The sequence below is a fragment of the Ornithodoros turicata genome, chromosome 4 (genome assembly GCF_037126465.1).
Source record: "Ornithodoros turicata isolate Travis chromosome 4, ASM3712646v1, whole genome shotgun sequence".
Lineage (NCBI taxonomy): Eukaryota > Metazoa > Arthropoda > Arachnida > Ixodida > Argasidae > Ornithodoros > Ornithodoros turicata.
This window is the reverse complement of record NC_088204.1, coordinates 367,339-389,818: the sequence shown is the minus strand read 5'-3', so window position 1 is coordinate 389,818 and position 22,480 is coordinate 367,339. Positions and strand designations below refer to the sequence as shown.

The following is a 22,480-nucleotide window of genomic DNA, read 5'->3' as shown; positions in this document are numbered from 1 at the left end:
ACAGTGCACAGCCGACGATAAAGTAAAATAAAGCACTTCAAAGACGCGACAGCGTCGCTATCCCACCCTCTGATATGTCACAGCGAAAGAACTCCGCCCGGGGACAGAGCGCCCAGAAACTAGCATACATCCGTGGAGCAGCGCGCCTGGTGGCCGTCTTCCGCAAGAGTCTCGCTCCGTCGGATAGGAGGCTGTGGGCGCTCCTCACACCAGACAATATTCATCTAGCCACCATAGTGCCAGTGCTTACTGGAACGGGCGGTAGCTTGCGCCACCTAGCCGGGACCGGAAAAACAGTCGTAAAATGTAAAAGCCCCCCGTATCACGATCATCACGATTCACGAAGCAGAATGCAGAATTCTTCTATATACGCTCAACTAATGTTTAGCTTGTACTTTTGGATTTTTGTGTCTGCTGGTTTGGGAATCCAGCCTCCCGGGCACCACGCCGCGGCCAGAAATTATGCAAATTATGCGCTCCTCTATGGACTGTACGGTCTGCACATCCCGAGTGACGCCTTCGCTTGCATTTTGTTCTCCCAGTACCTCGTCCCTGATTTTCTTGATGATGGTGATCTTGGGACCGTTCCTTTTGCATCGGGCGGACTCAGCAGCACGCAACTGCGAGTCCTGGTCAGGAAACTAGTTTTTATCTTGGATACTTATTTCTATGATTCTTACTGTTGCCAGAGCTGACGATCAGAGCAGTCTGTGAAATTTTTTTGTTGCGAGATACGAGATACCCCCTTCACAGTGTTTGTTTTTGGCGCCATTTTGGGTGGCAGTAAGGTGTCATAGCGACCCCCGTGGTAAAAAGCAAACCAATCAGTGGGGCGAAACTGTGATTGAGAGGTCGGGCCTCTTTTTGTGACTCCTCCCAATGTCCAGACTCCCGTTTAATACGGCTCTGGCGGTTGCTTGCGTATGGCGTCATCTAGTTTCCAAAATGCGGATTATTGTCTAGTCGCCCAATACGTCGATTACAAAACACTGGGAGAGTTGTGAAGTGCCGTACTGACCCGAAAAGTTTGTTTGGGGATACTCACTCGCATCCCAGTGGAATAACAAACGAATTCACCATCTTCTGATCCTGTGGAAGACAACGGCTGAGTGGAGTGTGGAGTTGTGTGTGCTGTGCTGTATGAGATGCATGCAATGCAACAGACGTCTACTTTTGTTCGTGGCAAAGACTTTCCTGAGATGAACTTGTGATGGAAGTAAGTACCTCTATGTGCTGAAAATGCCTAGGTGTGGGAATAAGACTACTTCCCTTTTTGCCATATGAGCACCTCTCTTTTTGTTGTTACGGGGAGTATGAGGTCACGTTTCCACAGACGTAAAGGCTTTACTCACCACCATGAGTTGACGCTCTTTCCGTTTGCACTGTGCACTGTACGTGGTGGCTTAGCTTTACCCTATGGTCATGAGCGGCGCCGAAAATCTCTGCGTTTGAACCACATGGACGATTTCGGCTGGTGAATGATATTCTTAATATATCTAATTCAGGGCCGGTGCTAGGGGTGTGCCGGGCCTGAGGCAAAGGCACATCGCGGGGCCTGTTTCATACGATTAAGTGCATACTTGATATTTAAAAAAAAAGTAATCCCTGGTTGAGGACTTCGTGCGCGGGGCCTAAGGCGGTCGCCTTACTCCCCCCTATCGCCGGCCCTGATCTAATTAGAAAAATAACCTTTATCAAAAGTATGACTCTTGCGGAGAAAACAAAGTACCACGCTTTCTTTGGTTGCGAACATGACCGTGTATGCAGAATTTGTACCGAGGTCGGTATGCGGACACACTGCCACAACTGGTCCACCGATGCCGGTGCAGATACCCAAAGCAATGCGTTCCCATGATTTTTCTTTTTCCAGGGGAAGGGGTGCAAAGTGTGCAACCCCACACCTCTTTTCCCGGAGTCGGACTATGCGGGTGTTCATATTATAACATCTGAGAATAATCATTACTAAACCTTGCCCCCTCGGTGCGCCCGTACACCCATGACCCAAAGTACCCTTCGGATTTAGGGTCGCGCGCACGATGAGAGTCAGCCAGACAATACATGGCTCAGTCGTTGGTCAATATAATGTCTTACTTTTATTTAAAAGGGGTGAGTTTTTGCAACGTTTCGAGGGGACGGCCAACCTTCTCTTGGGGGTGACTTGAATACATCGAGGGGGTAATCTTTGCAGGGGAGCTTCCGTCATCTCTGGGTCATGGAGGTACCTTTTCAACGGGCTAATCCTGCATAGGTTATTCCGCGCATTTTATGAGCACACAATATATAAGTACCGTACGTTAGGCCAACTTTCCAATTAAGTAAGTTAGCGTATCATTGAATATATTTCTCATCTCGCCATTATGGAGAGCAAATTTAACGATCCTCCAACAGCTCCCCAGAGAGCCTCTTAATCGGCCCCGATTAGAGAGTTTCCGGTATGCCACGTGATCCTGAGCTCGCTTGCCACAATAGCTGTACATAGTAATTGACTAGTTGAATGACAGGGATGTCATTCGGTTCAAGACAACGCGGATGGTGAGTGTCGTCTGCTTCCTTTTTCTTTAGCTCTAGGAGCTCCTACCGTGGGCACAGATAATAGAGTTTATTTAATTGGCTTTATCGAAAGGGCCACACAGCTGGGTGATTCATTCTGATCCGCCCCAGTAAACACCAGATAACGTCAATCAATTTTTCTTTATCGGGCAGTCCACACACATCCCATCCCAAGCAGCACAATGTACCGAAAGTCGAGTGCAATAGGGGTGGACGGTATGTGTCTTATCAATGTTCTTTAGTTTCACCAGTTCCTTCAAGGTCTTCCACCTATCCGTCCACCCCTATTGCACTGGACTTTCAGTACATTGTGCTGCTTGGGCTGGTTCAAATATCCCAAGCAGCACAATGTACTGAAAGTCGAGTGCAATAGGGGTGGACGGTATGTGTATTATCAATGTTCTTTAGTTTCAGGAGTCTGTTCAAGGCCTTCCGCCTACCCGTCCACCCCTATTGCACTCGACTTTCAGTACATTTTGCTGCTTGGGATTGTCTGGCGCTGACTCATTCTTCGTTATCTTTTGGCATCATGCAGAAAGGAAAACCCTCTTGTGCACGTACATTTCCTTTATCCGGCCTTTGATCAACGTCTTTTCTTTTCCCACGATTCCATGCTTGGCCGGAGCGTTGCGGGAGAAAAACCCTTGGGTCGCTCCTCAAAGGTTATCATGTATCAGTATCACTGCCAGATATGAGCAAGTTGCTCGACAAAAGGAACTCGTTATCAGATAAGTTACTGTGCAAAGAACGTTACTGCTTTGCTACGCGGACAATGGTTTTCAAGTTCCAAGCTACTTTGGAAACGTAACGAGTTACTTCAAGTCAAAACACTTTTTAGTTATTGATGTTTCTGTAATTAATTCGGATCATCATCTCACAATGGCCAGTGCAAGACGTTTAGTTTTTGTTTTTTTAATATGCATATACAGGGTGTCCACGGTAGAAGTAATTTTTAAAAATAGAAAAATCACTTTTCCCAGTTAACCAATGGCGATGTACTCTACGCCTAAATGCCCACCTTGAGAGGGCACAGGCAAGCTTCTGAGTCGATGAGTGAGTGAGTAAATTAGCTTTTTAATTATCAACGATAGAAGATTGACCCAATGAGAACCCTTGGAAACATTGCCGTTTTCAGAACAAAAATCGAGATAGTTATAGCGCGAGGAAAGGTCATGGAAATAAGGCCATCTTTTTTCGACGCTCAAGTGCGGGGGATGTCGCAGGGGGGAAAGAGAAATCTGGACGCCACTCATGGGGGTAGGGCTGCTCCGGGGCTTTTGGAAATAAATGGAACTGGTTGTTAGTCGTACTCTATTGTAATGTGTCGATAGCATCTACATCATCGGGACGGACAACACTCAACGCCCCCGAAAAAAATTAACTCCCCGCATACACAAGAAATGAAAATGGGAGCGCTTCGACTTGAGCGTCGAAAAATAATCACCAGGGCACCTTATTTCCAGGACCTTTCCTTTCGCTATAATTGCCTCAATTTTTGTTTTGAAAACGGTAATGTTACCAGCGACCCCGAGGGATCCGGCGTTCTCATTGAGTCAGTCTTCTATCGCTGATAATAAAAAAGTTAATTAACGAGCTCGCCTGAGCTTTCGGCATAGAGTACATCGCCATTGGTTAAAACTGGGAAAAAGTGATTTTTCTATTTTGAAAATTACTTCTATAGTTACGGTGGACACCCTGTATACAAACCCTGAAACGAAAATTACAAGTAAGAAAAAAGGACTGTTTACGTTGCGGCAGTGGCCCCGCCTTCGTCAGAACTAATATGTTGATGTACAGAGCTGATAAAAGCATAAAGTAGGGATGAGCCATGCGCAATGGCGGTGGAGAGCTGTTCGGGATTCTGCCTCAGTCATGATTCGTCCGCTCCTTCCATCCCCAGTTCTCCCGGAGAACTGGCAAAACTGGTTTACTGCGGTAAGAGCCCCAATGACTTAGAGTCACTGTACCGGGGGAAGAGTACCGCAACCGCTCCGCGTCGTCTGCTCCGGCAGCCATATTGCTTCCAAGCCGCCGCGGATCGCGTGTTAGGATAGCTGTATTCAGTGTTACATCGCGTTGATTAGCGGCTGTGCACCAAAAATTTTGTGACTTCCTGTGGTGGGACTCCGCTAATACTTAATGAAACAGGGCACGAGCGTCACTACAGTATAGTTTGTTGTATTCTGTGGCTAACAGACGAATTATGTTGGCGCGTGTTCGCCTCTAAAAGGCATTGTCGAGTCTCGTTTGCGCTCTATAGATGAGTTTTTTTTTCTTCTTTTAGTTCACTTGTTTTGTGGACATAAAACTATAGTGCTCGTGTGTGCAGCTTCAGGTTGACATAAATAACCTCCACCAGTTTTATTCTCATCTCTTCGCAATTAAATTTCTATTTCACACGTTCCATGGCTATGTGAATGCCAACGTTTTTTTCACGCGCATGTAAAGTACTGTGGATTGTTCTTCCAATCCCCCGCTCCAACGCGAGCAGTTGATCTTCCATGAGGAGTAGACCGTGAGCTTCAAGTCACTACATTCCGCCTCAGCCTTTGCTCGTTTCTTTTAAGACTGCGACCTCGTCGAGGGGACTGTCACATGACTTGTCTGCGGGCTTTGCCTGTGCATATTCCTCGATGCTCTGGTCACAGAAATTTGTGACGGTGTTGTCTTCCTCTGCAAAGTTGATTCACTCAGAATTACAGCTCAATATTTAGGAATAGTTTTCATAAGTTTCAATAGTTCTCATAGTGCATATCTACGTATATTTCGACGCATTACCATCCACCACTGCCCCTTGATCAGTATTTAGGAATAGTTTTCATAAGTTTCAATAATTTTCATAGTGCATATCTACATATATTTCGACGCATTACCATCCTTCACTGCCCCTTGATCTTACACTACGTTGTCATCAACTTCAGTGTGCAAGTCTTTTGGTGACTCCTCGGAGAACTCTGCGTTCGAAGAACGGGGGATAGGAGCCTTCCTCAGCCTCGTAGGTGTCCGGTATGCAAAACTGCTTGGGACTGCCGTCCACTTCAACTTCTTTCGAATCTCCTTGTCCTCGAAGTCATCGCGTGTGAAGTGGTCGTGATAGTGGCGTTTTGCTAGCACCGCAGGGCAGGGAACGCAATGGGAAGATCCAACAAGCACTACTTTGATACGCCGGGCTGTTCCTCGCACAGTTGAACTGTTATTCAATACTGTGTGCAAACGTTCTGCAATGAAAAATAAACACGCCACGAAATTTACCTCGCTCAAACGTGTGTTATTTGTAGGCGCGAAGTTCTTCCGGCATGTTCTGTGCCGAACTACGCGTCTCGTCACTTTTGCCCGTCGGAATGCAGAAAAATGCTTTGCCTGACTCTGTCCCGTTGCAGCACAACATCCAGACATGGTTGTTCGTAGTTCCTCAGCTCTCTGAGATCCATTTCACGTACAAAAAACCAAGAGCGGCACACGAACGTACGCGCACATGCGTCCCAGCTATTGCGTTCCCCGTAGACCCGGCGGGAGGTTGGAAGCAAAGGGGAGGAAAACGCACCACGTGACGCGCCTCGGCGAATGAGCAAGGCGGCGGCACGGGGAAAGCGAATGCGATACTCTTCCCCCGGGTACAGTGACTCTACAATGACTGGCGAACGAGTTCCCCCTGTAACGTCATCGGTGACGTGGCATCATACCTTCTCCTCCTCGTTATACCTGGAGTGGCGAGTTAAGGGTGACAGCGCGGAGCCATGTTTATGCGAGTTTTTCTTTCTTTTTTCTGGGAAACAAATTGCACACATCAAAACCTTTCGCGCTATTTGATAAAATGACTCACACACTTTCATCAGGCGTCTTAATCTGAAAATTTTATGGATGGCCCTCTTACTCCTTTAAGTAAACCGCATCGACTCAGTGTGTCATAATGCCGGGTCGTTATCGCATCTTTGGAAGAGATCAACAGTACGAGGCCTCATGTACAAAACTGCGTGTTTAATGCGATTAACTAATTACCGAGGTCGAAAGACGCCCGCAACGGTGCACAGAAACAGCAAACGCTTTGTTTACAAACGATTTTGTAGCCACTCGGACCTATCCAGAATGCATTGTGTTCGCCCCGCACGCTTTCGTCTATGGAGCAATACATTGGTTGCCTCCCCCCCACCCCTGCGTGGTTTAGCGTTTAGCCCACCCCAAAGTTTGCAGACTGCTAGCCATTTGCCTGAGACTTTGCAGGAATTTTTTGCAAGCGTTATGGTTACGTCGTGATAAAACAATCAAGAAATAACTCACCCCATGCATTTTCCATGGGTTATCACACAAACAACGCCATTTTGTCTTGTGTCTGCTTCACGTCACCTCTCACAGGTGGCGCTGCCTAGAGAAATGCAATGCGATATGTCCTCTTGCCTGCCAGCTGTGTAAAATGCAGATTGGTCCCACACAATAATTATCTAACCATAACCTATTCCCACTGTCGCAGTCACTCGACCGCACGCAATAGCAATCTAACCATAACCTGTGCCTACCGCCTGCATCAGTCAGCCGTACGCAATAACAGCCTGATCATAACCTATTCCTACCACCTGCATCAGTAGGCTGCGTCCAATAACGATCTAACCATAACCTATTCCCACCCCCTGCACTCAATAACGACCTAACCATAACCTATTCCTACAGCCTGCATTCTCGGCTGCACGCAATAACGACCTAACCATAACCTATTCCTACCGCCTGCATCACTCAGCCGAAAGCAATAACGACCTAACCATACCTATTCCTACTGCCTGCATTCTCGGCTGCACGCAATAACGACCTAACCATAACCTATTCCTACCGCCTGCATCATTCAGCCGAACGCAATAACGGCCTAACCATACCTATTCCTACTGCCTGCATTCTCGGCTGCACGCAATAACGACCTAACCATAACCTATTCCTACCGCCTGCATCACTCAGCCGAACGCAATAACGACCTAACCATACCTATTCCATACTGCCTGCATTCTCGGCTGCACGCAATAACGACCTTACCATAACCTATTCCTACCGCCTGCATCATTCAGCCGAACGCAATAACGGCCTAACCATACCTATTCCTAGTGCCTGCATTCTCGGCTGCACGCAATAACGACCTAACCATACCTATTCCTACTGCCTGCATTCTCAGCTGCACACAATAACGACCTAACCATACCTATTCCTACTGCCTGCATTCTCGGCTGCACGCGATAACGACCTAACCATAACCTATTCCTACCGCCTGCATCACTCAGCCGAACGCAATAACGACCTAACCATACCTATTCCTACTGCCTGCATTCTCGGCTGCACGCAATAACGACCTAACCATAACCTATTCCTACCGCCAGCATCAGCCAGCAGTACGCAATAACGGCCTAATCATAACCTATTCCTACCACCTGCATCAGTAGGCTGCGTGCAATAACGATCTAACCATAACCTATTCCTACCCCCTGCACGCAATAACGACCTTAGCATAACCTATTCCTACCGCCTGCATCAGTCGGCTGCATGGAATAACGACCTAACCATAACCTACTCCTGCCGCCTGTGTCAGTCGGCTGCACGCAATAACGATCTAACCATAATCTATTCCTACCACCTGTATCAGCCAGCCGCATGCAATAACGACCTAACCATATAACCTATTCCTACTGCCTGCATTCTCGGCTGCACGCTATAACGACCTTAGCATAACCTATTCCTACCGCCTGCATCATACGGCCGCACGCAATAACGACCTTACCATAACCTATTCCTACCGCCTGCATCATACGGCCGCACGCAATAACAACCTTACCATAACCTATTCCTACCGCCTGCATCATTCGGCCGAACGCAATAACGGCCTAACCATACCTATTCCTACTGCCTGCATTCTCGGCTGCACGCAATAACGACCTAACCATACCTATTCCTACTGCCTGCATTCTCGGCTGCACACAATAACGACGTAACCACACCTAATCCTACTGCCTGCATTCTCGGCTGCACGCAATAACGACCTAACCATAACCTATTCCTACCGCCTGCATCAGCCAGCCGCACGCAATAACGACCTTAGCATAACCTATTCCTACCGCCGCCTGCATCAGCCAGCCGCACGCAATAACGACCTAACCATACCTATTCCTACTGCCTGCATTCTCGGCTGCACGCAATAACGACCTAACCATAACCTATTCGTACTGCCTGCATTCTCGGCTGCACGCAATAACGACCTAACTATAACCTATTCCTACCGCCTGCATCAGCCAGCCGCACGCAATAACGACCTTAGCATAACCTATTCCTACCGCCTGCACCAGTCGGCTGCATGGAATAACGACCTAACCATAACCTACTCCTGCCGCCTGTGTCAGTCGGCTGCACGCAATAACGATCTAACCATAATCTATTCCTACCACCTGTATCAGCCAGCCGCATGCAATAACGACCTAACCATATAACCTATTCCTACTGCCTGCATTCTCGGCTGCACGAAATAACGACCTAACCATAACCTATTCCTACCGCCTGCATCAGCCAGCCGCACGCAATAACGACCTTAGCATAACCTATTCCTACCGCCTGCATCATACGGCCGCACGCAATAATGACCTTACCATAACCTATTCCTACCGCCTGCATCATACGGCCGCACACAATAACAACCTTACCATAACCTATTCCTACCGCCTGCATCATTCAGCCGAACGCAATAACGACCTAACCATACCTATTCCTACTGCCTGCGTTCTCGGCTGCATGCAATAACGACCTAACCATACCTATTCCATACTGCCTGCATTCTCGGCTGCACACAATAACGACCTAACCATACCTATTCATACTGCCTGCAATACTGCCTGCATTCTCGGCTGCACGCAATAACGACCTAACCATAACCTATTCCTACCGCCTGCATCAGCCAGCTGCACGCAATAACGACCTTAGCAGAACCTATTCCTACCGCCTGCATCAGCCAGCCGCACGCAATAACGACCTTAGCATAACCTATTCCTACCGCCTGCATCAGTCGATCGCACGCAATAACGACCTTACCGTAACCTATTCCTACCACCTGCATCATACGGCCACACGCAATAACAACCTTACCATAACCTATTCGTACCGCCTGCATCATTCAGCCGAGCGCAATAACGACCTAACCATACCTATTCCTGCTGCCTGCATTCTCGGCTGCACGTAATAACGACCTAACCATAACCTATTCCTACTGCTGCATCAGTCAGCTGCACGCAATAACGACCTAACCATAACCTATTCCTACCGCCTGCATCAGCCAGCCGCACGCAATAACAACCTAACAATAACCTATTCCTACCGCCTGCATCAGCAAGCCGCACGCAATAACGACCTTAGCATAACCTATTCCTACCGCCTGCATCAGTCGGTCGCACGCAATAACGACCTTACCGTAACCTATTCCTACCACCTGCATCATACGGCCACACGCAATAACAACCTTACCATAACCTATTCCTACCGCCTGCATCATTCATCCGAGCGCAATAACGACCTAACCATACCTATTCCTGCTGCCTGCATTCTCGGCTGCACGTAATAACGACCTAACCATAACCTATTCCTACTGCTGCATCAAGTCAGCTGCACGCAGTAACAGGCTGCCACAAAGTTTAACGGTGATGGTAATTTATTTGTAGAAAGGCAACCATGACTTCAGGATCACCTTCACGGAACGTACAGGCACTGCGAAACCTCTTTGTTGAGAAGAATCCACCTGCTGTGCTGAGGATACCAAGACCTGTGATTGCTCCCAAACCGTCACGTGTATTCCCTTCAAACACAACAAATGTCCAAGGAGGGACACATAATCCTCAACAGTCACTGAACAGTGGTTTGTGCAAAGAAACGCAGGTTCGGTGCTTAGCTGAACCTCCAGAAACACCATCTAGGACCAATGGGGCAAAAGAGGATGCTGCTCCTGAGCCACTAACAGCCATATTGAAGAAATATGACGCCAACTTTGAAAGCGAGACGACACGGAATGACAGAAATTCGAGATCAATTAGTAGCTCGGAAAGTTGCAGGCAAGATTCACTCGTGCTGACAACGCCATGTAGCAGACAAGCCACTCGTCAAGTGTGGGATGCGCAAATCTCGCCGAATTGTCTAAGTGAAAATATGAAGCATGGGGATAACAGCGAGAGCTATTTGGTGACATCTTCGGATAATTACGTTTGCAACAGTGGGTCACAAAGGTGGCGGAAGAAAGAACTCCCATCCCTACTAGAATTAGGACCTCCCCCTTCAAAACCACCAAGACCAATCAATTTAGTACCTCCTGGTGCCGAGAGTATTCATCCACCACCACGGACTAAGAGGCCTAATCATCATTCAGGTAAGCCTCCATATCTCATGTTGGGACCAATCATTTATGACCGAGACTATCATGTCTGACGAATGTCTTCAAAAGGGCCCAAATTTTTATTCCCAAACATAACTTACCCTATTGTGCCCTACTGACACTCAAACGATAAACTGTGTTTTGACAGCTGAATTTTAGCATGGCAGTATACTCACTGCAGTTTTTCTCAGTTTGGCAGTTATTTTCAACTGCAAACTTTCAATAGGGAAAAGGCTTTCTTATTGGCTGCCTGTTAGGGCAGCATAAAACTGACACCTTAACAAGTTGGACACTTTCCTGTCTCTCTATTCTCAGTGCCAGCACACTCGCTTGTACAGGAAGACCAAGAGCTGTACGGCGACACAATAGTACCCGACGAATCATCCTCACCAATGTAAGTCCAATGTATGTCCAAACTCCGAAGCTTCGCTCGCCAAGCCTCACTGTGAAAATAAACAAATGAGACCCTTGCATACTGGATAATTACTTGCGCACAAGTGGTTTTTGTCAACTCAGTGCTTTGTAAGTGTTCCATATTTATTGTTTCATCCAGACCAGAATACACGGAAGATGAAGAATATCAACTGTATGCTGACACGGTACCACCAGCAGTGCCTGATAGCAAAAGACCAGGAGTTGAAACAATATTGGTGCAGAAACTTGACGGAGATGTAAGTAAAAGAAAAAGTGATTTATCGGACCCCTTTCACGATGTGAATGCTTGCCAAAAATAGTCACTTATAATTGTACAATGGCTGTCGGTTGACCTCGTCATTCACCGTTGGTGACTCAACTTTCCGAGGTTATTAACGAGATAAGGACATGTTCACCCTGATCATCGTACAGTAAAACAAACAAGAAACAGACTCCAGGGCCAGAAATACTAGGGTTCGGATCCTGGCATATTTGCAAGGCCAAACCTTAGGATCTCGGCATAATAAATTTGAGCTTTCCTGACAAGGAAAGTCAGTTGCAATCCAAAACTGAATCAACTGCATCGTCCATGACTCATGCTCAAGCACGATCATTTTACAGCTGCTATATGCTTTGTTTTCCTAGGTCGTGTCTGTAGCGTGTAAGAACCGTGTATGAACAAGTTTAATTATCTTCATTTATGGTGCCCTAGAATGTTGTAGCGCACCATAAACGGAGATATCTTGGGAGAGAACCAATCACAAGCTTTGCGGCAGGCACAAGAATGTGAAGACCCAGATTGTCGTGCAGCCAAGGACGCAAACAACAGTGTGTGACATCCCAATGGGCATGCAAGCGAAGGGCTTTACTAGGCAATTCAGGGAGAAACCATTTAGGTACAGCTGCTTGTTCTGCGATCGCTTGTGGTTCAAGAGTGATCTTGCAATGCACTGCTCCGACTAGAATTTCCAATTGCCAAGCTTACCACTTTCGGCTTGTGTGCATCGTATCTCCAATCGGTCTTTAGGGGGCCTCACCTATCTACGTTCAGTGGAGCCATTTATAGGGAGAGATTGGCCATTCACTCATCTTTTGCTGCCTCATGGGTGGAGCCTATTTTGACGTCAGAGTTGTCGTTGCACCGCCCTAAAAGCCTGAATCCAAGCAGTCTCGGCGACTATACTTGACTTTGCTGACCAAGAGCGAGGGAGGCTCCGCCTCCAAATGGCGCGCCAATAGGAGGACTCGGGAGGCGGAGCGCTGCGGCCTCTACTCTCGCCTAATAGATGGCGCATCGGTAGTGCTCGGCTCGGAATATGTCACTGGGATATGTGAGCCACTGTCGTCTGCTTCTTCCGGTAGAGCTACGACCTTGAAGCCTCTGCTCTCGCGTAAGAGATGGCGCAACATTGGCGCTCGGTAAGGGCACGTGTGGTCGCCATAACTTTGAGCCTCGACCTTGAGACTGGCCGGTAACCTAAATTCCGATGACGTGGCGATAGCAAACCATATAGTGCGTAGTTTTGACGATTATGCTTCATGGATGTGTCATTACATTACCAAATTTATGGCCAGTTCGACGTTTCGCTCCGCGTGAACATTGTCTCAGCTCATGAAAAAGGAAAGAAATATTACTGCTTTTGTTCTACTCCTCGCACTGAAATAAATCATTTAAAATAATTGTACTGTGTGTTTCTTTTGTTTTTTTCTTTTTGTAAGTAGTTATGCAAGTATGTAAAAAGGAAAGAAATGTTGCTGCTTGTTCTACTCCTCACACTGAACTAAGTCCTTTGAAATAATTATACTCTGTTTCTTTTTTTCTCGTTTTGTAAGTAGTTACGGAAGAAAATAATTGTACTGTGTGTGTCTTTTTCGTTTTGTAAGTAGTTACGGAAGAAACTGTTTCGTTTTTGTAAGGGATTCCGGGACATTTGATCGAATGTCGTTTGGTCGAAAGCTGTTTGATCGAACGCGGGACATTTGCACGAAAGCCATTTGATCGAACACTGTTTGATCGAAACGGCAGTGGTCATGAAACAGAACACACAGACAATGTGACAAGATTAAGAAGCAATTCCCCAAGGCCCTGATACCTTCTGCATATTTCCGGCAGATATGTTGGAAAAACGCAGCAAACCACATGTCTCCCGTTAGCGTGGGCGTAGGAAAAAATTGTCACAGTTTGCGGAGCATTTTACCAAATGAAATGTTTGCGCGTACTTTTAGCAATACGCTGAGGCAGTATCAGCTACGAGGACATGAGAGTGGAGCTAAAAGTCTAGTTTTACTTTCAAAGCTCCTGCAAACGCAGTTTCAGCACTTAATGCAAATCAATAGCGAAAAAAAAAAAAGCACATCATCGGATCGTCTTCTGGATGCGAAAAAGTGGATTAGGATGAGGAATGTGTTTATGGGCGAGCGGGCTACACAGAGTGAAATATTCCTTGAGATAACAGCATTTAGAACTGAAGCTTTCTTTTGTTGTTTTCTTCTTTTTTGTTTCATCAACGCTCCAAGCGAACGAATAAAAGAATCGATTAAACGACCGCTGCCGTCTCGTTTGATCAAATGCCTTTCGACCAAATCTCCCGCGTTCGATCAAACACCTTACGACCAAACGACGTTCAATCAGATGTCCCGGAACCCTTACAAAAAGGAAACACACACACAGTACAATTAGTTTCTTCCATAACTATACTTACAAAAGAAAAAAAAAGACACACACACATACACAGTACAATTATTTTCTTCCGTAACTACTTACAAAAAGAAAGATGACACACAAACAGTACAATTGTAAATGATTTATTTCAGTGTGAGTAGTAGAACAAGCAGCAACATTTCTTTCCTTTTTACATACTTGCGTAACTACTTACAAAAAGAAAAAAAACAAAAGAAACACATAGTAGAATTATTTTAAATGATTTATTTCAGTGCGAGGAGTAGAACAAATATTTTTCATTTTTCATGAGCTGAGACAATGTTTATGCAAAAGAGCGGAGCGAAACCTTGAACTGGCCACAAATTTGTTAATGTAATGACATATCCATGAAGCATAATCGTCAAAACTACGCACTATGGTTTGCTATCGCCGTGTCATCGGAATTTAGGTTACCGGCCAGTCTCAAGGTCGAGGCTCCAAGTTATGGTGACCACACGTGCCCTTACCGAGCGCCAATGTTGCGCCATCTCTTACGTGAGAGCAGAGGCTTCAAGGTCGTAGCTCTACCGGAAGAAGCAGACGACAGCGGCTCACATATCCCGAGCCGAGCGCTACCGATGCGCCATCTATTAGGCAAGAGCAGAGGCCGCAGCGCTCCGCCTCCCGAGTCCTCCTATTGGAGCGCCATTTGGGGGCGGAGCCTCCCTCGCTCTTGGTCAGCAAAGTCAAGTATAGTCCAAGTTCCTCCTAGTGGCCAAACTCTCCCTATAAACGGCTCCGACAGATACCCTGTGAAAGCGCCCTCTGTTGAATAGCATGAGTGAGAGACACATTTCATTTGTGCAAACCAAGCGCACCGGTTTACAAGAAGTGTTCATGTTAACTGGCCACCAGAACATGGGCCAGGAACCTCAAGAAAGACCTGCAATGATTTGGTCTTGCAAACCAAGACCTCATCACCAGTCACAAGGTAATGCTTGACACCCTAACGTACATCAGCAACAAAAGTGTCAATACTCACGCGCAACAGCTGTCGCTGAAATTCGCGTTACACAACCGTAACCGTCCTGTGATCTTTTATTCTTGATCAACATGCTGATTTGAAAGTGAAAAAATAATCTAGAGACAGAAAACTAGACATGGCTACTCCAGACCAGAACACAGTTTCAGTTACTATAGAGGAATAAAAAGGGGAAAATGCGTCATTGTTTTCTACTTGCATGTAAGCGTAAGAACTCTGTCTTTTCCTGCACTGCTAAGCATAGGGAATATTCTGCTGTGCAGCCACAAGTTATTCCTTAGTAGATGCCACTTGTGATATTATAGCACGTTGTTCAACATAATTTGGCCCTTTTAGCAGAATATTCCATATATAGGAAACCCTATCCCTCGTGGGGACACAACCATAGTAACGTCAACTAAGGGACCAAATTGCATGAATGTTTCATGTTGGTCATACACTAAGTGCGACCAAAGAATTTCTTGTAGCCTTTGGTTGCATTCCAGGTTCATGTTCTTTCTACACTAGTACAAGAAGCTGGATTTATTGCTGTCTTTTCAGACACAACTAATGATTGGTTGTCAGCCATCACTAGGGCCCGGAAATTTAGGCACTAAAAACGATCGAAATAGGCAGGCAATTAGGCCCACAAAAACACTTTGTTGGTACTTGAGAATTCTCCATCCAGGAACGATACTGTACATGCTTTGTCTTCTAGTACACGGATACTGAGGCTGCCTATACTACTCTTAGTTCTCTGCCCTCAAAGTTCTTGAAAGGCCCAATATCTTGTTCAAACATGCATGAACCCCCTTCTACCAAGGTACTGCAGGAAACCAAACGAGAGAGAGAAAAAAAAACCAAGCAAGCAATGGCCGACGGTTGGCCAACGACTCTTTCGGCCATCCAACATTGGCGCAACGTTGCATAGTGATAGGCAGAGCGAGGATTGGAAAGCACTTGCAAAAGCTTTGATCAGTCTCGCCTGGGGGAGAGGGAAGCGTAGAATGGTCTAGCGCGGCACAAGTTCGACTTTCGATGGACCGAGGGAATTTCTCAAAACTAAAGCAGTAAGAAACAGATGCATTACCTTCATGGCGAGTTAATACGACAAGCAATTCATTATTTCAGTGTCGTTTGTGTACGCGCCAAATTAAACTTAGACACGCCTTCATTCTGACACACACGCGAACAGGTCTCTCAAATTTGTGGAAGCTCGCGAGACAAGTTATGTATAGTATCTGTTTTTCCTCAGGGAACGTCGTGGGAAATACGAGCAACAAACAAATAACGCCGCGAGACAATTTAGTCTGAAAATGAGGGACGCCGCAGCAGGAATGCTTTGGTCTGTATCTTGGCACAAGCTTGGCACAACGTAGGCTGGTCAATGCTTGGCAAATTGTTGGCCAGGGTACAGATCCGTATCAAGAAACAAGCTTGTCACTTTGAAGGCCATCCTTAATCAGTCCAGGTGCATTCTCAAACTATAGCGTCATTTTATCACTAACAGTAACGACGAAAGAATCAAATTAGCGTAGTAGTTTCTGTCGAGAGTATGGTGGATATTCCCTCTCTGGAAAGGAGAGACAAGTTCAATGAAGGAGCGCCTTTTGGCAGGCGTGTGTTTTCGTCTCATGGAATGTCAATAACACGAAGCAGACCAACTTGGAGGCAATCATCGAGTCATCATAATGTTACTATCGCTGGGGCAGCTGCAGAAGGAGAGCAAACCTTTAAAATTTGTTTCAGAAGAGAAATCTTCTAAGTAGACTGTGAAGTGAACATTACTGTATAGGTCTCATACAAATGCTTCTGGATACGTTAGTTCCTTTAAGTTGAATGAACAAGCAATGACTATATGTGGGACATACTTTTTCGCATTGTTGTTACATAATACTTTGTGTCTTTGTACCAGAGCACTCAGTGCGAAGAAATGTACCAAGAAATGCCATGTTCCGAAGTTGCGTAAGTGACACACATTTTATGACACTACAACACGATACGACACAAAGGACGCGCTTTTTTCAGATGGACAGAGGAGGAAGGAAGGAAGAAAAGAGAATATGGAAAACTTGCAAGCAAGACTCAACGCAAGTTTGGCGTACGCACACACTTTCTCCTCTGCCTTGCATTCCTTAAAGCCTGATTGTTTATTGCCGTTATAGATGACAGGACTGGAAGAACCAGTCGACACGGGTCTCGTCAAGTGTTCGTGCCGAGGTGGCCGTTTGGATTTGAGTGTAAAGAAAGGTGAAAACTTGTATATTCTGCGCATGGAGAACAACCCACCTGGAAAATGGCTAGTCCGCAACAGCAAAGGCCAAGGTATCAAAATCTTCTCCTGTTTCTCACCTGAGATTACTCTAACCATATAACGTGTTTTCTTTTTCAGTGGGCTATGCTCAAGTGACAAACATTGAGGTAGATGCAGACTCAATCAGAGTTGTAAGCCCTTCTTTTGCTTTGCTTTGCTTCTCCACAGCTGTTGGGTCTCCGTAATTTAATGCCTGCAATTGAGCGTATCTAACAAAGCACCCACAACATATGTTACAAAGTAACTTCAGTCATCGTAAGCAAATTAAAATCTTTTCGTCTGTGATGTAGCTAATTTAATACCGGGTAGAGTATGACCCCCGGCAGTCATTGTCATTAAAATAAAGTTGTCGTTTATTTGCCGCTTAAGATGATGCTCGAAAAATGTAGGATGTCCAGGAGGAAGACACGGATGAACATTACCACTGGTTGGCTAAGCTGACCATGTGTGTTAGGCAAGTGAGAAACTTTGAGTTCTCAGCACGAGAGCTTTGCATGCAAACTGATTGCATTGCATCATGCTTACTTGAAGGATTTATGGCATGCATCGCAATGGAAGTTGAATACAATATGGTCTTTTAACCAAGGTCCACTAATGATTTAAACTGTGACCGGCTGTGTTGACTGGTGTTTACAGCTCAGCACATGAAGGAAGAGTTTGCTTCCACAGCAGCATGATTGCGATTTGCATTTGCGATTACAAATGGTTGGAGAATGTTATGTTCCACATGACCATAGTTTGAAAAGCATATTGCATGCTTGACATTTCATGGAAACAATCCTCTTGCATTGACAGGTGATGGTATCACAAGTGCAGTCAATGGGGAAGTAAGTTTGCTTTCCTTTTCTGTCTCATGCGTGGTGGTAATCATGGAAGTCAAATCAAAAGCACTCACATCAGACAGTGCATAAAAATGATTGCACTCTTTGTTCCATTTTTGTTTATTTGGTGGGTTCAATTTCAGCAAAGACACCGTTGAAAAGTCCTGTCATGATGACGAAGGTAAGCTCTACATTGCTCTCAAATATGCTTCAACAAAAGTTTGTCTGCCGCAGTGGATGCATTTTTCTTAGGATTAGTGGATTCCAGTCTGGAAAGCCAGTTTTTTTGTTTTTTTTTACACCAAACTTGTAAAAATAGATTGTTCAAATTAAAATCTCCGATCCCCAATTCTAATGCAGTGCAGGTGAAATACGAGGTTGTATCAAAAAGTAGACCAGTTCTGTAATGTGAAAACAGTGGACAGCACTGGGATGGTGGTTGATATCAGTCACCTAGTTCCGTAAACATTGGTAGATGTGCTACCTGGGTTTTTGTGACCACGTGCACCGGAACATTTACAATTTCAATTAGAGTAGAGAGCTAATATAAGATCCTGCAAACTTATTTATCTACACATAGTGCAGCCTTTAAGAAGGCTGGTTGACAAATTCATTGACAGGAGGCTCCCTAATAGAACCAAGAACAGCATTCCATTGAGAGAGATGTTTGAAAATATCAATACGCATGAAAAGAGGTACAATATTTGGGGGATGCGCATTACATAACAATGAGGGCTTCCCAAAACTGAGGTCGAGGGCAGAAGTATTAACGTTTCAATTGATTCTAGAGCTTTAATAGCTCTGTCAATGTAAGGATCCCTGACGAGCAACTCCACAAAATTGGGATAACAAAACTACGCATCACTTCCACTTTAAGTCACCAAATCATAATGAAAGACTGGAAGGGAATATTCATTTATTCACTGTGAAGAGCTTTCATTCTGCCGGAGGGGGGACAACGTCCCCTTTCACACACACAAGTTGGGCAGGGTGTTGCGACTTTGTGGGGCAGGTATTTCTTTCTTTTTTTGGGGAAATATGGCAGGTTGAGGAATGGGCACCTTCTATGCTCCCACAGTCTGACAAAACTTTTTTTGTCCTTTCAGCAATATATGAGGAGACCTTTTAGGACTGAGGACCAACAGATGGAGCGTTATCTAGTCAGGGTGGAAGGTCATGAGGAGCTTTTCCGATCATCTCTCTGTGTCCCCATTTATTCTGGGTGCCCACTGTAGTTTTTGGTGCAATAAAATGTGGTATGGGCACCTGCTGCACAATCGCAGTACAAAGCTCAAAACATCGCGGGACCCTGTTCACATTAGTCTTTTGGTCTAGTCAGCAAAGTGTCATAAGTGCACATAAGCAGTTGTTGACCTTGAGCAGCTTGGCATCACGGTGCTTGCATCACATTTAAAAGCATTGTCCCAAAAGGCTAAGGTGTAAAATAATGCAATCATCAAAAAAGCAGTGGGAATCCCAACAACTTTCCATCATGTTGCATATCATGCTGAAAATGAGACCAGTATTAAACGTGAAGCCCTATTTTTGTAATGTACAGAATGAAAAAGTGCAACATTCAGCCACAAATATGTACAGTTCAAATTTGTAAGCAAGTTTTGATACTGAATTATTTTGATGCATTCAATAAAGATGATGAAAATCTCTCAAAATATGTTGTTTACCTGACTGCGGCAGGCACTTTAATCTAGTTACAACAAAATAGTCTTCATATCAGATCCAAAGCTGAAAAAGAGAGTCTTATTAGCGCACTAATTACATCAGTCAAGCGTAAATGCAGCAAATCTGTGAAAAGAAACTCTCACGGCACTATACAGGGTGCTTCACGAAAATTAATAATTCGTGAACAGGTGGCACCATCCAAGAAATTTCTTTTTGGTAAAGATCCTCAGGAACTGTGTAGTAAGCGGTTCATTTGTATATGCTCACTAATTAGATAAACATGCTTACGGAACCTCTGTTTTACTCATCGGGACCTTCAGCGAAAAATATTCAAAGGAAAAAAATTGACAGTTAGTGATTTTTCCAAGTAATTAATCGGTATTTGTTCTCAGTGACTGGTAAACAGCACTAGCAGTTCTGTCGTTCTGCAGGTGAAATAGCGTGCTCTTATCATGGATGACGACGAATTCTCTGCGAGCGCTTTGATTGATTGATGCGAGTGAGTTTATGTAATTAGTGATTGTATGCAAATGAACCGCTCACTACTCATTCATGGCAGATGTCCTGAGGACTTTTACCAAAAAAATTTCTTGGATGGCGCCACCCGTCCACTAATTATTCAGCTGGAGAATTTTTGTGAAACATCGTGTATAAATTGATAGAAAAGAATAATGCATTTTAACAGCAAATGAGAGCTAGTTCCAGCATAAGACTCTTGTCATTGCAAAGACACATTTAAGGAAGCAATCATCGAAACGTGATGGGACTTACCTTGAACCGTCCTGTGGTAAGCAAAATGGGCGTAGAGCAACATTAGGAGGTGCAACGCGGCAGCAACTCCGGCAACTAATATCTTGTGTGAGGAGCCAGATGTCCTTGCCAGTAGCATGGACACCTGGAAAGAGAAGAGTTACTTTGTGAAGAGTAAACAGGTATACCAGTTACCAGTTTAGCGCATGTGAGCCCTCCAAAGAGAAAGCAAATGACGTAGAAGAATATGTGAGAGTGAACGGGATGGAAGATACTGCTCAGGGTAAGGACTATGCAGTGGCCAGACAAAGCGTAACCCTGTAAAAAAAGAACACATTTATAAAGGGTTTACAGAAAGAAAAGCTCCCATCACTTACCACACTAGAAAGAACCTGGAGAAACGTAACATGCGTGTTGGAAACATAAGCGGCACAATATACTAGCGACGATCCACCGAGCCAGTACCCAAAGCTCACTCCGAATGCGGTACCCATAAGCGTACCTTCTTTCTGCGTAAAATTGTTCAATAACTGTTGCGATCAATTTTGAGCGACAAGACTCACCACAACGTGTCCAGAAGTTTTCATTCCATAAAGGAGAAGAGTTATAAGCGTAAGAACAAGCATTAGAGGCCCGTACAGTTCGGCAGGAATTACCTAGGTAGGATGAAACATAGGCTTAACAGCAGCAGCAGTATGCTCCAAAGCTCTCACCAATGCCTTATAGTTACTTGGCCATCTTGGGTAAAAAGACTCCACAATCCTGCAAGTATCCACAGAAAAATAGGCCATGTCAAGTTGCCAGTGATATTAAACGGTAGGAGCAACTTATTTATTTACACATGGTAACAAGACTTTCGTGCACGAGACTGCACTAACCTGAAAAAGTGCAGTCTCATGCACGAAAGTCTTGTTACCATGTGTAAATAAATAACTTGCTCCTACCGTTTAATATCCACAGTTAGCCAAATTCCAGGAAGGTCAGCAAGTTACCTATCTCGAACTTCTTGGGGCTCAACGTGAAAGTAGGGCCGTAGTATGTCGATATTACCGTAGATGCTAAACGCCTTTTGGGCCTCTTGTTTTCCGGCTTGCCACAGCAGCTGAGTAAAGAAATATCATAATCCATGACTGCACACTTGAATACTTCCTCGGAATAAATAAATTCACTTGCCGCGGATGCCACGCTGCCGGGCATAATTACGTCACTCCGCTTGTGCTCCTCTATGGGCAAACAATATGAGGATAATAATAACACGAGGCGTTGTTGAGACGCTCACCTGATAAATTGCCTTCCGGTACATTTATCAGAACTTGCGAGTCCTATGCGGTTCAATTCATACGAGTCAGTAATCACAGGAGGGGGTTGACATGCCTACCTGGTGCTAGTAACCAACAAATTTCGCTATTTCGCGTAGCATTTTCGTGAAAAGACACACCTCAATCGCCGCCCCCAGAAAACCAAATAACTAGCAATTACGTATATTTCTTTGCAAACCAATGCACCAGACTAGGTCGTATTCAGAATTTTCATGTGGGAACATGCAGCATTAAACAGACTGCAGTATCGTTACCTTTCGAGGAACGTCCATTGTTTATACTGGTGTGGGCCAGTAGCATGGAGGCCAGTAGAGTAGTCAGCACCACCGTGGTCAGCACTGTATGAAGGCTGGATAGCGCATAGGCGCACGCAGGGCTACAGAACTTACATAGAAGCTATTGTAGCGGGAAACTCACGTGACCGCTGGAGCTGGACCAATGACTGAGGGATAGCCAGTAGAGTAGTGAGCACAGTGAGCACCTCTAGAGTCTTCCTATATTAACTCACTCTATGTTGCGGATGGCGAGGTGGCCAGGCCAGGGGCCAGGTCTCTAAATTTTTTGTTTGTTTTTGTTTAAATCGTACTTGG

General features: G+C 45.3%; 3 protein-coding genes across 7 annotated transcripts in view; 1 reads left to right on the top strand and 2 right to left on the bottom strand.

Annotated features, from left to right (window-relative positions):
• Positions 1-6,867, bottom strand: part of LOC135390558 (excitatory amino acid transporter 3-like) — a 42,916-nt gene extending 36,049 nt beyond the window's left edge. The window contains exon 1 of the mRNA XM_064620287.1: positions 6,829-6,867. Within this exon, the coding sequence (XP_064476357.1) occupies positions 6,829-6,837 (9 nt within the window). The 5' untranslated portion in view covers positions 6,838-6,867. The remainder of the gene's footprint in view (positions 1-6,828) is intronic.
• LOC135390560 (FYN-binding protein 1-like) lies at positions 917-19,811 on the top strand. 4 transcript variants are annotated; one of them, XM_064620293.1, is made up of 11 exons: positions 917-1,216; positions 10,227-10,924; positions 11,246-11,324; positions 11,484-11,601; positions 16,922-16,971; positions 17,035-17,107; positions 17,172-17,331; positions 17,399-17,451; positions 17,710-17,774; positions 18,116-18,147; positions 18,285-18,322. In XM_064620293.1, the coding sequence occupies exons 2-10, from the start codon at positions 10,237-10,239 to the stop codon at positions 18,117-18,119; spliced, it is 1,290 nt and encodes a 429-aa protein (XP_064476363.1). In that variant the 5' UTR covers positions 917-1,216; positions 10,227-10,236; the 3' UTR covers positions 18,120-18,147; positions 18,285-18,322. The 4 variants fall into 4 exon arrangements, with proteins under 4 accessions (XP_064476363.1, XP_064476360.1, XP_064476362.1 ...); XM_064620290.1 differs by lacking the exon at positions 17,710-17,774 and adding an exon at positions 19,248-19,811 and having other exon boundaries at positions 920-1,216; XM_064620292.1 differs by lacking the exon at positions 17,710-17,774 and adding an exon at positions 19,248-19,811 and having other exon boundaries at positions 921-1,216; positions 17,399-17,427.
• LOC135390561 (protein YIPF3-like) lies at positions 19,812-22,340 on the bottom strand. Of its 2 annotated transcripts, none has more exons than XM_064620294.1 (10): positions 22,145-22,340; positions 21,851-21,893; positions 21,745-21,794; positions 21,564-21,673; positions 21,285-21,333; positions 21,135-21,227; positions 20,949-21,080; positions 20,767-20,889; positions 20,593-20,716; positions 19,812-19,884 (listed from the first exon to the last, which is right to left on the bottom strand). In XM_064620294.1, the coding sequence occupies exons 1-10, from the start codon at positions 22,160-22,162 to the stop codon at positions 19,868-19,870; spliced, it is 759 nt and encodes a 252-aa protein (XP_064476364.1). In that variant the 5' UTR covers positions 22,163-22,340; the 3' UTR covers positions 19,812-19,867. The 2 variants fall into 2 exon arrangements, with proteins under 2 accessions (XP_064476364.1, XP_064476365.1); XM_064620295.1 differs by lacking the exon at positions 22,145-22,340 and adding an exon at positions 21,950-22,118.
• Between the last annotated feature and the right edge of the window lie 140 nt (positions 22,341-22,480).

Excerpts from the sequence above, each read along its gene's own strand:
- LOC135390560 (XM_064620290.1), top strand. The coding sequence starts at position 10,237 with ATGACTTCAGGATCACCTTCACGGAACGTACAGGCACTGCGAAACCTC. Across the intron at positions 10,925-11,245 it reads GAGGCCTAATCATCATTCAG|TGCCAGCACACTCGCTTGTA; the intron begins GTAAGCCTCCAT and ends CTCTATTCTCAG. Across the intron at positions 17,108-17,171 it reads AGACTCAACGCAAGTTTGGC|ATGACAGGACTGGAAGAACC; the intron begins GTACGCACACAC and ends TTGCCGTTATAG.
- LOC135390561 (XM_064620294.1), bottom strand. Across the intron at positions 21,334-21,563 it reads CCCCAAGAAGTTCGAGATAG|GATTGTGGAGTCTTTTTACC; the intron begins GTAACTTGCTGA and ends GGATACTTGCAG. Across the intron at positions 20,890-20,948 it reads TCCAGGTTCTTTCTAGTGTG|GGTTACGCTTTGTCTGGCCA; the intron begins GTAAGTGATGGG and ends CTTTTTTTACAG.